We start from the raw sequence: 15,379 nt of genomic DNA on the forward strand, positions 1-15,379 counted from the left end.
TCCACACTCCACCCTCTCTAACACTATCATCACTCCCCACCATACACCATCCCCATCCCTCCGGCCACCAGTTCTGCGGTATCTCCTTTACAGCAGTTTAATCTTCTTGCCCCCTATGGACCTCCACCTCTCCACACCCTACCCCTGGACCATAGCAATGTCCCTCCCCTTCTCCTTGTCCCTATTTTTCTCATGCAAGGTAAGTTCCAAAAAAAGTGAACTTAATATTGGTGATACATCCTGAATGTACTAGCACAAGCTACAGATGTTGAGCATAATTCTGTTGTGATACGTCAGAGACTCCGATCACACTCATTTACTATGCCCACACGCACTCACACACACTCCTCCACACACACAGTAAAATGAAATGTGGAAGCTCTACTACTGCAGGGCTCATGATCAGATCCACCAGCTGTAAAACAAGCTCACATGTCTCCCTTTCCCCTCTGCGGAGACCACCCTTCTGGGCATCGGTGTGGGACCACATTCCAAGACCAATGCGCACCCGGTTATTCTTGTGCCCCAGCCTCGCTCCTTCGTATCATGTAGGCCCAAGCAAGCATGCACCCCACCATCCTTGTACCAGACCATATATGCACCACACCACCCTTGTACTAGACCATATATACACCCCACTACCCTTGTACTAGACCATACATACACCCCACTACCCGTGTACTAGACCATATATGCACCCCACCATCCTTGTACCAGACCATATATGCACCCCACCATCCTTGTACTAGACCATATATGCACCACACCACCCTTGTACTAGACCATATATACACCCCACTACCCTTGTACTAGACCATATATGCACCCCACCAACCTTGTACCAGACCATATATGCACCCCTCCACCCTTGAACCAGACCATATATGCACTGCGCCACCCTTGTACCAGACCATACATGCACCACACCACCCTTGTACCAGACCATATATACACCCCACTACCCTTGTACTAGACCATATATGCACCCCTCCACCCTTGTACCAGACCATATATGCACCCCACACCCTTGAACCAGACCATATATGCACTGCGCCACCCTTGTACCAGACCATGCATGCACCACACCACCCTTGTACCAGACCATATATACAACCCACCACCCTTGTACCAGACAATATATGTACCACACCACCCTTGTACCAGACCATATATACACCCCACCACCCTTGTACCAGACCATATATACACCCCACTACCCTTGTACTAGACCATATATGCACCCCTCCACCCTTGTACCAGACCATATATGCACCCCACACCCTTGAACCAGACCATATATGCACTGCGCCACCCTTGTACCAGACCATGCATGCACCACACCACCCTTGTACCAGACCATATATACAACCCACCACCCTTGTACCAGACAATATATGTACCACACCACCCTTGTACCAGACCATATATACACCCCACCACCCTTGTACCAGACCATATATACACCCCACTACCCTTGTACTAGACCATATATGCACCCCTCCACCCTTGTACCAGACCATATATGCACCCCACACCCTTGAACCAGACCATATATGCACTGCGCCACCCTTGTACCAGACCATGCATGCACCACACCACCCTTGTACCAGACAATATATGCACCACACCACCCTTGTACCAGACCATATATGCACCACACCACCCTTGTACCAGACCATATATGCACCCCACTATCCTTGTACCAAAGCATGTGTGCACCTCACCATCCTTGTGACTCACCATATGTGCAACCCATCTTCCTTGTGCTGTAGCAAATGTCACTCCTTTTTGGTGTAGCATACGCCACTAGCACAGATGCAACGATCATGCATGTGCCCTGACTTGAACTTTCTTGTTCTTGGCATTGGCAGGCGGTCTTGTGCTCATCCATGGGGAGGTCGTGCACAAGAGTGAGCTAAACACCTCCGACAGATCACGTCACTCCTATTCCTTTCATGTGATGGACGCACAAGACACAAAATGGAGCACCGAGAACTGGTGAGTGAGATGCTGGAGCCATGGGCTGCAGAGAGAGGCCTAGTAGCAGTTCATGTTATCGGGTAAAGGGTACTTACAAAATGCATCATTCACCTTAAAAGGGTCTCTTGGCACTATAGAATCCAGGGAAGAGGTGAGTGAGCCACTCTGTGAAAGACTTAGGGGCATATTTATGAGCCCCTAGTGCCACCTTGCGCCACATTTGCGCCATTTATTTAGACACAAATGTGGCCTCAAGGTGGCTTTTCCCATGCGCCATAATTATATAGTAGTGCAATGCTTGCATTCCACCACTTTGTAAAACCTTGTGCCATATTCTGCCTGAGCCAGGCATAATGTATGCAAGGGGGGCGTCCCCCCTTTAGGGGGGCTGAAAAAATGGTGCAAGGAAATCTATGAGATTTCCTTGCGCCATTTTTTTCTGCACTTTTAATGCCTTCTCAGAGCAGATGTTAAAAGGGGGCTTCCATTCTTTAGAATGGGCCCCTATGTACTCTGCAGGAGTAGCACCAACATTTTGGCTCTACTCCTGCAGAGTACATCAGTAGCGTCACATAGAATGACTCCATTGCCCCCTACCCTGCGCCATGGTGTGCTGCATTTTAAATATGGGGCGCACATGGTGGCGGTAGGGGGAGTGCCAAGGGGCGCAAGGAAAGTGGCGCTACACTCGCCACTTTACATACATCTGCCCCAGAATCTCTTGTTAGGATATGCACGTTTGGTGGGAAGCAGGTTCCAGAGTTTAGCCTCTTGTCCTTGCCATGATCCACTCCTGAACCTTTTGTAGCTGAATGTGAGAATTTCCAGCAGAAACTGGGGAGAGCAGCTGAAACGAGGCACTAAAAGTTTATCTAATTCCTCTCTGCATATTTTGAGTCCATGATTTAAATGCAGTTCTTTGGGGGACTGGAAGCCATTGCAGATTGTGGTTTTGTCTATTCATGATGGCTTGTTCAGCGCAAGTAAGATAGTGGCCCTGCGGTTCTGAATTTTATTTTTATTTTTAAATCTGTTTATTAATCGTTATCATTGTTTACATGTGGTAGATCATGTCTCCATATTGTTACATCAGCTTATAATTACATTCAATGAGTCACCGGTATGTGCATGACATATCAACAGATCTACTGTGTATTTTCGATGAGAAATAAAGCAGAAAAGGAGATAAGAGAAAAAAAAAATGAAGAGAAAAAATAAAATAAAAAAGCAAACAAACATTTAACAGTAACAAATGCCGCCATTTGTGAGTCACGTTGCTCATATGTGGTAAAGGTCTTGTCTATTATTTGTATAGCATTAGCCCAGGAGGGGGGAGGGAGAGGGGTCACGCAGTGAGGGAGGTGGTTAATGGGCTGGTGCCTGGGAGTGGGGGGGAGGGAAGGCCTGTAGTCTGGGTTCAGTTGTGGGGGTAGGTCATCTTATTTCCATTTTATCTAGGTTTAATGACTGAGGGTGTATGAATGTTGCTACTCCTAGTACAGGCACCTGTCCGATTCAGGGGGGTCGGGTATCATCTTTTTGTTCCAGCTGTTCTATGATGGAGTCCCATATGTCTACCCCTTTGATTACCACTCCGCTATCACTTAATGTACGTAGCACTTGTATTTCAGCTTTAGTCCAGTGTGACATTTCTTGCGTCCAGCGGTGTATGTTTGGTGCGCAGGGTGATTTCCACTGTGTAGCAATTAAGCGCTTGAGTAGGATAAACGCGAGATCTGCGCATCTGTGTCTTTGTTTGTCTACACCTTTTCGTGTGCGTATTCCTAGCAGGCAGGACTCAGGGGTGGGAAGAAGCTGTAAACCCGACCATCTAGCTGTTTGTGTCGTTGCTTCCTGCCATATACGATATATCGGTGGGCAACTCCACGTCATGTGTATAAAGTCTGCCTCCGGTATTCCACATCTCGGGCATTCCGGGTTGGAGTGCGGGTACATGCGTTTTATTTTAGCTGGGGTGAGGTAGGTCTGGTGTAAGTAATTTAGTTGTGTATATCGGAAGCGGGCATTACGTGACACATCTTTTGTATTTGCCAGTGCTGTGTTCCATTTTTTTGTGGGCAGCGGTGTTAGTAGCGCCGTCTCCCATTTGGTTTTTGCTTGTGTTTGGGCCTCTTCTGAGTGATTCTGTAATGTCCGATATATCCAGGATATATCTGTTTGTGTGCCCACCCCTGTTAGTAAGTTATGTAGTACTGGAGCGGTTTTAGGTTCATTTATGCCATTTCTCCAGGTTTTGCGTACCACTTGCTGTAGTGCCTTATTTGCGATGAATTCGCCCTTGCCTAGGTTGAACCTGACTGCTAGTGCTTCGTATGTTAAGAAATGTCCCTCTTCATATATGTCGCCAATTACTTTTATACGTTTATTTACCCAGTTTGTTAGTTTAAATTGTGAGTGATACTGTGCAGCCCAGGAGTAGCTAATAATGGGATTTTGGGTGAGTATGGTGGTGTCTGCCCTGTCAGCGTTACGTATCGGCGCCATATCCAGTCTGCCACTTGGAGCAAGATATTGCAATTATGTGCTGACTTGTCACGTCCAATGAGCCATTGTAGCGCTTCTGTTTGTCCCAGTAGAGTGCCTACCATTTGCCCCTCCGGACCATTTGGGTATCTTAACCAGTCCATTACCCAGTGTATTTGTGCCGCTGCATAGTATAACTCGAATTGGGGTGCTCCCATCCCGCCCCTGTCCAGTGGTAGATAGATCTTGGTCAAGGCCACTCGTCGGCGACCTGTGTTCCAGATCAGGTCCGTCAGCAGGCTAGTGAGTGATGTGAAATAGCTCTTAGGGAGCTTAAGTGGTAATGCTAAGAAATAATACAGTCTTCGTGGTAGTATGATCATTTTAGCTATTGCTACTCTACCCATTGGTGAGAGCGGGAGTGAGCACCAGAAGGGCATGGAGCTTCTTATGGACCTGATTGTTCGGTCTAGGTTGCCTTCTTCAAGGTCCTTCTCATCATGATATATTTGTACTCCTAGGTATTTGAAAGTGGTGTAGCACCATTGCAATTTGTGTGTAGGGGTTGTTTCCCTGTGGGGATCCGGGATTGAGTGCATCGGGAATAGGCATGATTTCGGCCAGTTTATCTGTAGGCCCGATATATCCCTGAATGTATTTAATAGGCATAATAGGTCTTGCAGGGATTCCGAGCGATTACGTAGATATATCAATGCATCATCTGCTTATAGGGAGATTATCTTATATATATTGCCATCAGGGATGCCCCATTTTGGGGCCTCTTGTCGCAGTCGTTCTGCCAGTGGCTCTATTGCTAATGCAAATAATAGCGGCGATAGTGGGCATCCCTGTCTAGTACCTCTGCTTATTGCGAATCTTTCCGATATAACTTCTCCTGTCTTCACTCTTGCTTTCGGATCAGCATATAGGGCCTCATTCTGACCTTGGCGGGCGGCGGAGGCCGCCCGCCAAAGTCCCGCCGTCAGGTTACCGTTCCGCGGTCGAAAGACCGCGGCGGTAATTCTGACTTTCCCGCTGGGCTGGCGGGCGGTCTCCTTCAGACCGCCAGCCAGCCCAGCGGGAAAGAGGCCTCCACGATGAAGCCGGCTCGGAATCGAGCCGGCGGAGTGGAAGCTGTGCGACGGGTGCAGTTGCACCCGTCGCGTATTTCACTGTCTGCGCAGCAGACAGTGAAATACATGTAGGGGCCCTCTTACGGGGGCCCCTGCAATGCCCATGCCAGTGGCATGGGCACTGCAGGGGCCCCCAGGGGCCCCGCGACCCCCCCTACCGCCATCCGGATCTCGGCGGTCCGACCGCCGGGATCTGGATGGCGGTAGGGGGGGTCAGAATCCCCGCGGCGGTGCAGCAAGCTGCGCCGCCGCGGAGGATTCAATGGGGCCGCGGTACACTGGCGGGACCCCGCCAGTGGTGCCGGTCCGACCGCGGCTTTACCGCCGCGGTCGGAATCCCCATTGAAGCACCGCCGGCTTGTCGGCGGTGCTCCCGCGGTCCTCCGCCCTGGCGGTCAAAGACCGCCAGGGTCAGAATGAGGGCCATAGTGTTTCTATCCATCTTATGAATACTTCACCGAAGCACATGGCATTAAGGGACTTCAACAGATATGGCCATCCCAGTGTGTCGAATGCCTTTTCTATGTCTAGTGAGACCGCCGTCCTTAGATAGTCTAATTTGGGGGTTTCAGATATTAGTCGGATGAGGCATCTAATATTTGTGTGTGTGCTGCGGCCTGTTATGAAGCCGGATTGATCTGGGTGGATTAGTGTGGGCATTAATGGGAGAAGTCGGTTTGCCAGTACCTTCCCAAGTATTTTGCAATCAGAGTTTAGGAGGGACAGTGGACGGTAGGATCGAACATCTAACGGATCGCTTCCTTTTTTGTGTAGGACCACTATTATTGCCTCGCGTTGTGATTCTGGTAAGTGACTTTTATCTAATGCTTCTTGTAGCATTGCTAAGTATGGAGGTGTTATTTGTTTGGCGAACGCCTGGTAGTACTCCGCCGGGAATCCATCCCCCCCCCCGGTGCTTTATTATGCGCCAATTGTTTCAGCGCCTGTTGGATCTCTTCCAGAGTGATGGGCGTGTCTAATTCTGACTGTTGTTCTACTGTCAGTTTGGTTAATTGAAGTGTTTGAAAGAATTAGTTTATTTGTTGTTCGGGCGGGGGGGTTTTAGCTTCATACAAAGAGGCATAATATTGTTTGAAGGTCTTATTAATTTCTGATTGTGTATTGACTATATTGCCTTCATCTGTGTGAATGGCATTTATGTTGGAATGTTGTTGTCCCCCTTTTAATAGCCAGGACAGTAGCCTACTGGATCGGTCGCCTTCGGCATGTATTCGTGCTGTATAATGTCTGTAATCATATTTTCGCAAGCATGCGTCAGTTTCAGCCCATTGTTTTTTCAGCTCGACTATTTTTCTTTCATCCTCCCCATTCTGTCCTGCTGCTCTTTCCGCTTCCCTAAGATCTCTCTCGACATCGCACAATTCTTTATGCAATATCCTGCGGTTCTGAAATTGTCAGAGCAGGGCATTTGGCCGCAGACCCACACACGTTGGCTGCCAACTTGGAGTCTGAATTGAACATGATTATTGAAAAGAGTAATTGGAATGATACGAATGTAAGTGGTATTCTCCAAGGTGGTAAAAACTGATATTTGAGTCTGCCGTAATTTGCAGTTGGAGAGAAAGTTTGGATTCCTGTTGAGGAAGGATAATGCTTGTTATTCAGTATTCCATGGATTTTTTGGGGATAAGTGAATTCAAGGCTTTGAGGGATTGTTCGATAAGAAATTGACCGAGTTTTAAGACTGAAGGGAATATGTCTACCATCTGCATGCATGTGAGGTTTAGGCTAAAAGCATGGTCAGATGTCCCTATGGGCAGATCTATAGCGTAACTAGAAAGACTCCTGTGGGACACCTTTTTTTACCAGCTAAGGGACATCTGAAAGAGTCCAGCCGGGCACAATTAAAACCACATGTAATCAAAAAATGACTTAATCAGGTGGCAACTCTGGGATGCTCATCTCAGACAGATACGTCAGTAGCATATGTTGAACCGCAACCTTCACAAAGCGTCTGTCCCCTACCATCCGAAGTTCATCCGAACCCAAGGTGGCCAAAGACTCTCTACTCATCCCAGGCCTGGAGCAGGATTAGATTCAACAAACCGTTGAAGTTGAGCTGTAGCGGTGTACTGCAGAGTCTTGTCGGAAAAGGAAGTAGGGATATTGGTCTGAAATTAGCAGTCACTAGAGGATCCGAGGACGTTTATTTCAATAATGGCCACACCACAGTATATTGTACTTTTCTGCCGAGGAGCCTGAACTGAAAGAGACATTTATCAGCAAGTATGAGAATGAGCCAACCTGTCTCAATTGGCAAGGGGACGAGGGCAGGGAATCTCTGAGCGAACCAGGCATCTTACTGGAAGCCAGAAGCAAAACCCACCTTAACTTAGTGGATTAAATGGGTGTCAATTGATACAGTGAGTTTGAATAGGGCAGAAATCAGTGGGAACAGCAAAGTTTCCTTTAGCTAATTTTTCTCTAATAGTACAGCACAGTTTTCTAACACTAACATTTCTCTAATTGTACAGTAAAGTTTTCTAAAGCTAACTTCCCTCTAATTGTATAGTAACGCCTTCATAAAGCTAACTTTTCTCTAATTGTATAGTAAAGTTTTCTGAAGCTAACTTCCCTCTAATTGTATAGTAAAGTTTCATAAGCTAACTTTTCTCTAACCATATAGTAAAGTTTTCGAAAGCTAACTTCCCTCTAATTGTATAGTAACGCCTTCATAAAACTAACTTTTCTCTAATTGCATAGTGAAGTTTCATAAGTTAACTTTTCTCTAATTGTATAGTAAAGTTTTCTAAAGCTAACTTCCCTCTAATTGTATAGTAACGCCTTCATAAAGCTAACCTTTCTCTAATTGCAAAGTAAAGTTTCATAAGCTAGCTTTTCTCTAATTGTATAGTTCATTTTCATAAGTTAACTTTTCTCTAACTGCATAGTAAAGTTTTTTAAAGCTAACTTCCCTCTAATTGTATAGTAACGCCTTCATAAAGCTAACTTTTCTCTAAATGTATAGTAATGTTTTCTAAAGCTAACTTCCCTCTAATTGTATAGTAACGCCTTCATAAAGCTAACCTTTCTCTAATTGCAAAGTAAAGTTTCATAAGCTAGCTTTTCTCTAATTGTATAGTTCATTTTCATAAGTTAACTTTTCTCTAACTGCATAGTAAAGTTTTTTAAAGCTAACTTCCCTCTAATTGTATAGTAACGCCTTCATAAAGCTAACTTTTCTCTAATTGTATAGTAACATTTTCTAAAGCTAATGCTTCTCTAATTGTATAGTAAACTTCTAAAACTAACTTTTCTCTAATTGTATAGCAAGGGTTTCTAAAGCTAACTTTTCTAATTATAAAGTTTTCTAAAGCTAACTTTTCTCTAAATGTATAGTAAAGTTTTCCAAAGCAATTTTTTCTGTAATTGTATAGCTAGGTTTTCTACAGGTAACTCTTCTGTGACTTGTCCTTATCATATCATCTGTAGAAAGTTTGTGAGCGTGTTACTACCAGAAGAGCAGGTGGTTCAATTAGTTTATAATTAGCCAAGGTCCAAAGTTCCCCAAGAGGTGTTGGAAGCATTAGCTACTCTTGATAAAAAGAGTTTTCTTGGCTGCCTGCCTAGATGATCACACTTGTCTGAGATACTTTTTTCTAAACCTGCAGAGCACAGAGAAGGTTGTTTCCTGGTTTTGAACCCATGGAGATCTCACGAGGTTTAACTTTATTTATAACAAACTTTATACGTTTTCAGTGACACTGTGCAGTAGCATAGAAACAGTACATCACGCAGAATATCCTGCATACAGTGTCACATCATTTTTGCTTTCAAGACTCCTGAAATGTCCCTATAATTACCTATTTCAAATGTGTGTTATATTTTTGTATATATGTGTTATGTTGTATTTCCCTATATATTCAAGGTAGTCTTTTACTGGGGGAGGGGGTGTCTATTAGTTTTTCTACCATCTTTGCACAGTCAGCTAAATCACCTCTGTGCAGTCAGCTAAATCGTCCATTAATTTGTCCACTCTCCCTTATGCTTTCATCAACTACAATTAGATGTTTCTGAAATAACACATATTTAGTGGCCGCATAGCTTACCCAGTGTATTGCTATACGTCTTTTAGCTAGAGCTATGCCTGGGGAGGCCAACTTTCCTTTTATCTTGAAGTTTTTCTTCAATAAACATAGCTTGATGGATTTTGCCCACCACTTTATCGCAGAATTCGGTCACCCAGGGACAATCTGAGATCAAATGAAGGAAGTCCACCTCAATCGTTCCACATCTCCTACTTGCCGACCTTCTACCCGGGTAAATTCTGGCTAGATTCTAGGGGTAAAGCAGGCTTTCCTCCAGCCTGAATCAGTCAATGGCTCGGGCACGCTGGTGCCCATTTCTCCCACGCCCTTATCTTATCCCCATTCCTGTCTTGTATCAATGCTGCACCTAGATTAGGAATCTGTTTTCTGCCACCTGCCTTACTAAGGATTTTCATCATTCTTCCCGTCTCTGGAAGCGCTTCCGGGAATGCGGTCCAGATCTCTCTGGCTTCCTGAACCAGTTGTGCCAACTGAAGGAATTGACCGGGGCTACCCTGAAGGTTTCTTGTGCTCTGTCCATCGTCTTATTCTTATTAATATCTCTGATTGGCTTAGTTAACCTTAGTGGAAAAATGACAATCAGATGGGGTCCTTTTTAGGATGGTGTTGACCAGCGTCTCCCAATCTCTTCCAACTTGTTTAATTAGATAGAGGAAGTTTTGTGGTATGTTATTCCCCACCATGAAAGCCCCCAGGCATGAAAGAGTAATTGCGTTGTTGCATAGTCTAGGAAGAGGTTTTGAAGACCAAGCCCCCTCTTCACCCACTGGAGTTTGTGTTTCCAGTGTAAGACAAAACAGGCTGGCTGCAATAGGACACACTGAATTTTGCAGCCTATCGCGACAACGCAGAAGAAATACCATTTTCACCAGTGACTGTCTTCCCATAACCAAAAGCAGCGGTGCCTTCCAAAATTCAACAGACTGTATAAGGCCTGTCAGTACTTTCCCCACATGGACCTTATATCGGTGTGTTACTCATACGTAAACTCTATTCCCGAATATCAGAAGTGCCCAATCTCCCACGTTATCCCGTTCTATGTATTTAAGACCATGCAGTGGAAAGAACTTTGACTTGTGCCAGTTGGTTTTTAATCGTGAAACCCCACCAAGCTTGTATTGCCCAGGAAGGAGGAGAGTTACTGAGCGTATTGGTTTTTTTAAGTAGATCAAAGAGTTAGCAACACAGTGCGATTTGTGTTCCAGTTTGTATGCCCCATTGTGTCATGGTCATGCACCGTTTGTGTCCCCTTCTAAAGTGTCCACCACCTGATCTCTCAGCGTGAACCCTCTCAGTGGGCCTTTCATACAGTAATTGGACCCAGTTGAGAACGTTAGGCATGAGTTTCCATTTTTCTATGACCAGCCAGATATAGAGCAAAGAGGCAGTAGCAAAGGCTCTTATGCTGTATGTACACCACTAGGACGTAGTCCTGCTTTGAGGCCGTCAGTGAGTGCGTGATGTGTTAATCTTCAGATGTAATACGTTGTGCTTTGCAAAGCATGGCTAGTATGGACTAGAGAGCCTGTCTGCAATGGTTCTATTGGCTAAGGCCTTACATACGACTTTCATGTCAGTGTTTAACATTGATAATGGGCGATATGATGCCAATTGTTGGATCGCCAGCCCGTTTAGGGATTAATTGGCATTCTCTTAGCGTGGCTGGTAGCTGTCCCACCTCACGCACTTCTTCAAAGACTAGTAATAATTTGTCTGCAATTAAATCACTCACTCGTTGGAATAGGTCTCCGGGTGTACCGTCTGACCCTGGTACTGCTTGTGAATAGGTTTATTGGTGGTCAGCGAGGTTTCCAGTCTTTCTCTCTGCTCTACCAATCACTTCAATAATCCAGTTGAAGTATTCCAAAATGTCTTCCCTCCATACGAATTCAGCTTGTGTGTAGCCTTTCGAGAAATAGTCCCTATATTTCATAATATTCCCTTCCCTGGTGATAAGGTCAGCACTCCCTACTGTTGCAAGTGTCGTAATGTGTCTGAGACTAATCCCATTCCAGTAGCCAAGCGAGCATTCAACCTGATGTATCCCCTTCTTTACAAAGTCTTTGTACGCTGTGTGAGTGAACTTGTCTCCGCTGTCCCCTGGATCTTCTGGCCGTCACTTGGTATCTACCACTTCTTACATTGTATCGGGTCAAGCACCATTCTCAAGGGCGGCCACCACTCTTTCCCCTGCTTGCAGCGTGTTTTGTCTGCATCTCTACCCCTGTGATTTGTGAAATGCTCTCCACTGCAAGTGCTACCTTATAAGCGTCCCACTGGAGTGCTCTGCTCCCCGACGTATGTCGGAAACACTGGCTAGTGCAGTCCGAATGGTGGGCCAGTGACGGCCTCAATCCGAAGTCTCCACAATAGTACTTTGGGTCTGTCCTTTCTTAGCTTGAATGTGACCACCAAGGCGAAAGATCGCAGAGGAACATATTTACGCTGTCTCACCCATCCCTGGTACATTTTCTGCTTTTGTAAAATTATGATCCAGTCTGCCGGAGAGGCAATGAGTATGGACGTAGGACAAGTATTATTGTTTTTTTCAGTCTGGTGCTGGAATCTCAAAATGTTTACCAGATCAAGTTATCTCATTATGTGATCTGGTGCCAATACCATTGCCGATGTCGATCCAGCTTTGGGAGGGAATGTATCAATATGTCCATTTAGGGTACAATATAGGTCACCAGCATAGATGAGTGAGGTGCCTAAGTAGGGCTAAACATCCCACATTAATTCACTCAAAAACAATTTGTGAATTTTGCGTGCGTAAAAATTTACCAAGCAGGTTTCTATATCATCTGGGAGGCAGACAACAATAATGTGTCTTCCTTGAGGATACAGAAATGTTTCCTGTCTCCCCTGCATCAATCCATACAAGTACCACCTAGAAAAAGTAGAGCAATGATTTGCCAAAATATGGCCCCGCCATTTCGTCGTAGATTATTAATGTCTGGCTCCAATAAGTGTGTTTCCTGTAACAAAGCAACTTTTATCCCTTGTTTCTTGAGATAAGACATTTAACCTAAAGCAGTACTGAAGGGGCCACACTATCTAAAGCCGAAGAGATGGCTCAATTGATGCACCCCAAGTTTTTCCCAGTCGCAGAGATTATTTCAAGCATTCCATCCATCACTTTTTTGTATGCTTCAATGGAGAGTAGTCCGGTAACTGGGCAGGTTACTATTATTTTGGATGGATCAAAGCTGAAGGAGGAAGGTTAAAAAAAATTATGACATCCTTCCAAGGGCTTGAAAATACAAATTGTGAACTTTATTTAGGGGGTCTAATTGGAAATTGACCCTTTGATAGCAAAGGGAAATACTGAATCTTCGGAACGGGGAACGAGAACCAGAGAGTCAGCTTGCACAAACAGAAAGTGAGAGCAAGTACATGGTCTGCTAAATGCACGTACCAGCTACTCCCAGATCTATGTAGAGGGCATTCATAATGTGCAAAAGAATAATCTTGTTCAAAAAGGCCAGGGGGCGTATAATTAGATAATTCAAGTATTGCAGAAGCATAATAGTGAGGGAGCTAAAATAACCCCAGTTCTTGTGCCTTCACTCACAAGAAGTGCCCAAGTCCATGCATCTGTACTAGAAAGTGAGAGCAGGGTACAGCCTTGAGCAAAAATTGCTCATGAAAAATTAACTGCACCTGCTTCTCCTCTATCATTTGATTGATTCTGACATAAGATCAAAGTCTTCTATACTCGAGACACAGACTTAGTAAGTCGATTACAGAAAGGGCTCTGACCGCAATCTCTATAAGCACTTTTCTTGAAGCATACAGCCAGTTGAACCCTGAGAACCAGCAATGCAAACCTTATCACGCTCATCATTCATATCGGATTCAGCCACAAATCAGATGGTGGTGGGGCATTTTCAGTAACAGTAGCACAGCTTTGGAAGGGACTGCACCCAGATTTAAATTCCCAAGGGAATCTGATTGCCTCCAAGAAAGAGCTGAACGTAAGCATCTTCAAAGAAACATTTTCTTCCCACCATGACACTCCCAGAACTGCCCCTCCAAAAATGGGGGAGGGTTCTGCTGAGCTAGGTTTTGGCCGCACTGATTCTGAGGTCTGGACACCCACAAAGGATGCCTGTGCCATCTCAGACATGGTTTCCCAGAATGCGAAACGAGGCAGCTCATCGTTAGACCTTGCAACCAACTACACCATTAGTGCTTCAAAGTTGTTAAAAAAGATTTGCACTCTATAAAACAATTAAAAGTATAAATTGGTAAGTAAATAAGACTCAGTTGCAAATAGATGAGTTCTTGCTTGAAGGTAAGGTTTTTAATGAGAGATCTGTTCGGCTGAAGGTCTTACACTGATGAGGCCACCTTTTAGGCATGAATTTGGCTAGGTGGAAACTCTGGTGTCCCTTTTAGGGAAATGGACACGGTGGAATAAATACTTTTCAGGTAGGTGAACGCCTTAGACTTAATCATATCATTTAAAGGAAATCGTGAGAATAGGTGCTCAGCAGGGTACAAGATGCAAGAAGAGGAGCTGGCGGGTTGGATGGCAGCTGAGCATGAGCCGATGTGAACGGGCTCAGAAGGTCTTGCCTAAGCAATGCCCTTGGCTGTGCCAGAACCACATCTGTATTGTGCCCACCACTAAGAAGACAAAGGAGCAAGCAGCCCAGTGAAGTGGAGCCCAGGATGGAGGCTCCTCCCTACTCCAGGCAGAGTCAGGCACGGAAGTAGCAAAAAGTTAATATACTGTCAGATCAACGCAAGAACCTGACAATAAGCTCAAAGACTACTAGTGGCCAGGCAAACCCAGTATTCTAGGGAAACCAAATTATATTAATTAAACCATAAGCAACTTAAATGTTTAAAAAAATGAAAAACGTGCCCCATCTCTTAAGGGGGTAAAAGAAAACAATACAATTCATTAGGCAGATCTTGCAGTAGCAGAATCATGCATCAGTTTAGAGCCTGACAGACCACAATCCCGCAGACAGGTGTCTGCGCTGTGGCTGCCACTAGAGAGGAAAAGGAGTGAGTGAGCTGCGTTACATCTTCCTCTACCTCACCTTTGCCTCAGAATGTATGCTCATTAGTAGCCTTGTAGGAAAGTCGCCTCTTTCTAGCACGATTACCCCCATTATTGGCCTGTTTCTCAGCGTGTTTGACTGTGTCTACTGGGATCCTTCTAATCAGGACCCCAGTAGTTATGCTCTGTCCCTTAAATTATGGTTATTGCATACTGGTAATCCAGTATTTCACCCACAATTGGCATACTGGTGCCCCCTTATAAGTCCCTAGTATATGTTACTGTAACCGGACGTCTCCGGACGTCGGTCTTCAAAATATTGTGACGGCCGCCATTGATGGGGCCCGACACACTCAAGAGGGACGCAAGCCTATGACGTCAGACGCCTTCGGCGTCTGGCCGACGACTGAAAGAAAAGACGGACCAAAAGGAAAAGGAGTGTGTGAGACGGAGGAAGACGCCCAGCAAGCGCGACCCGAGGAAGAGGAAACCCGGACACCGAGGACGGAGAGGAAGGAGCCCGTTGAAGGATCGGGAGATCCGCAGGAGAGAGAGAAGCACCGGGGCCCTCCCGCCCCCGTCAGAGAAAAGCCGGGAGACTGCCAAAGTGCCGGCCGCGTCCCTGGAGGGGCGTGGCCACCTCAGGTACGTTCGTACCACAGCTGGGGGTTCGCGAGAGGGTGGTTATTAGGAATAGG

General features: G+C 45.5%; 1 protein-coding gene across 5 annotated transcripts in view; it reads left to right on the plus strand.

Annotated features, from left to right (window-relative positions):
- PHYHD1 (phytanoyl-CoA dioxygenase domain containing 1) overlaps positions 1-15,379 on the plus strand; it is a 164,504-nt gene that overhangs the window by 141,938 nt on the left and 7,187 nt on the right. For all 5 annotated transcript variants that reach the window (XM_069237025.1, XM_069237024.1, XM_069237027.1 and 2 more), the window contains exon 11: positions 1,872-1,998. In XM_069237025.1, coding sequence (XP_069093126.1) covers positions 1,872-1,998 — 127 coding nt within the window. The remainder of the gene's footprint in view (positions 1-1,871; positions 1,999-15,379) is intronic.

This window comes from Pleurodeles waltl, chromosome 6 (assembly GCF_031143425.1).
Source record: "Pleurodeles waltl isolate 20211129_DDA chromosome 6, aPleWal1.hap1.20221129, whole genome shotgun sequence".
NCBI classification, from domain to species: domain Eukaryota; kingdom Metazoa; phylum Chordata; class Amphibia; order Caudata; family Salamandridae; genus Pleurodeles; species Pleurodeles waltl.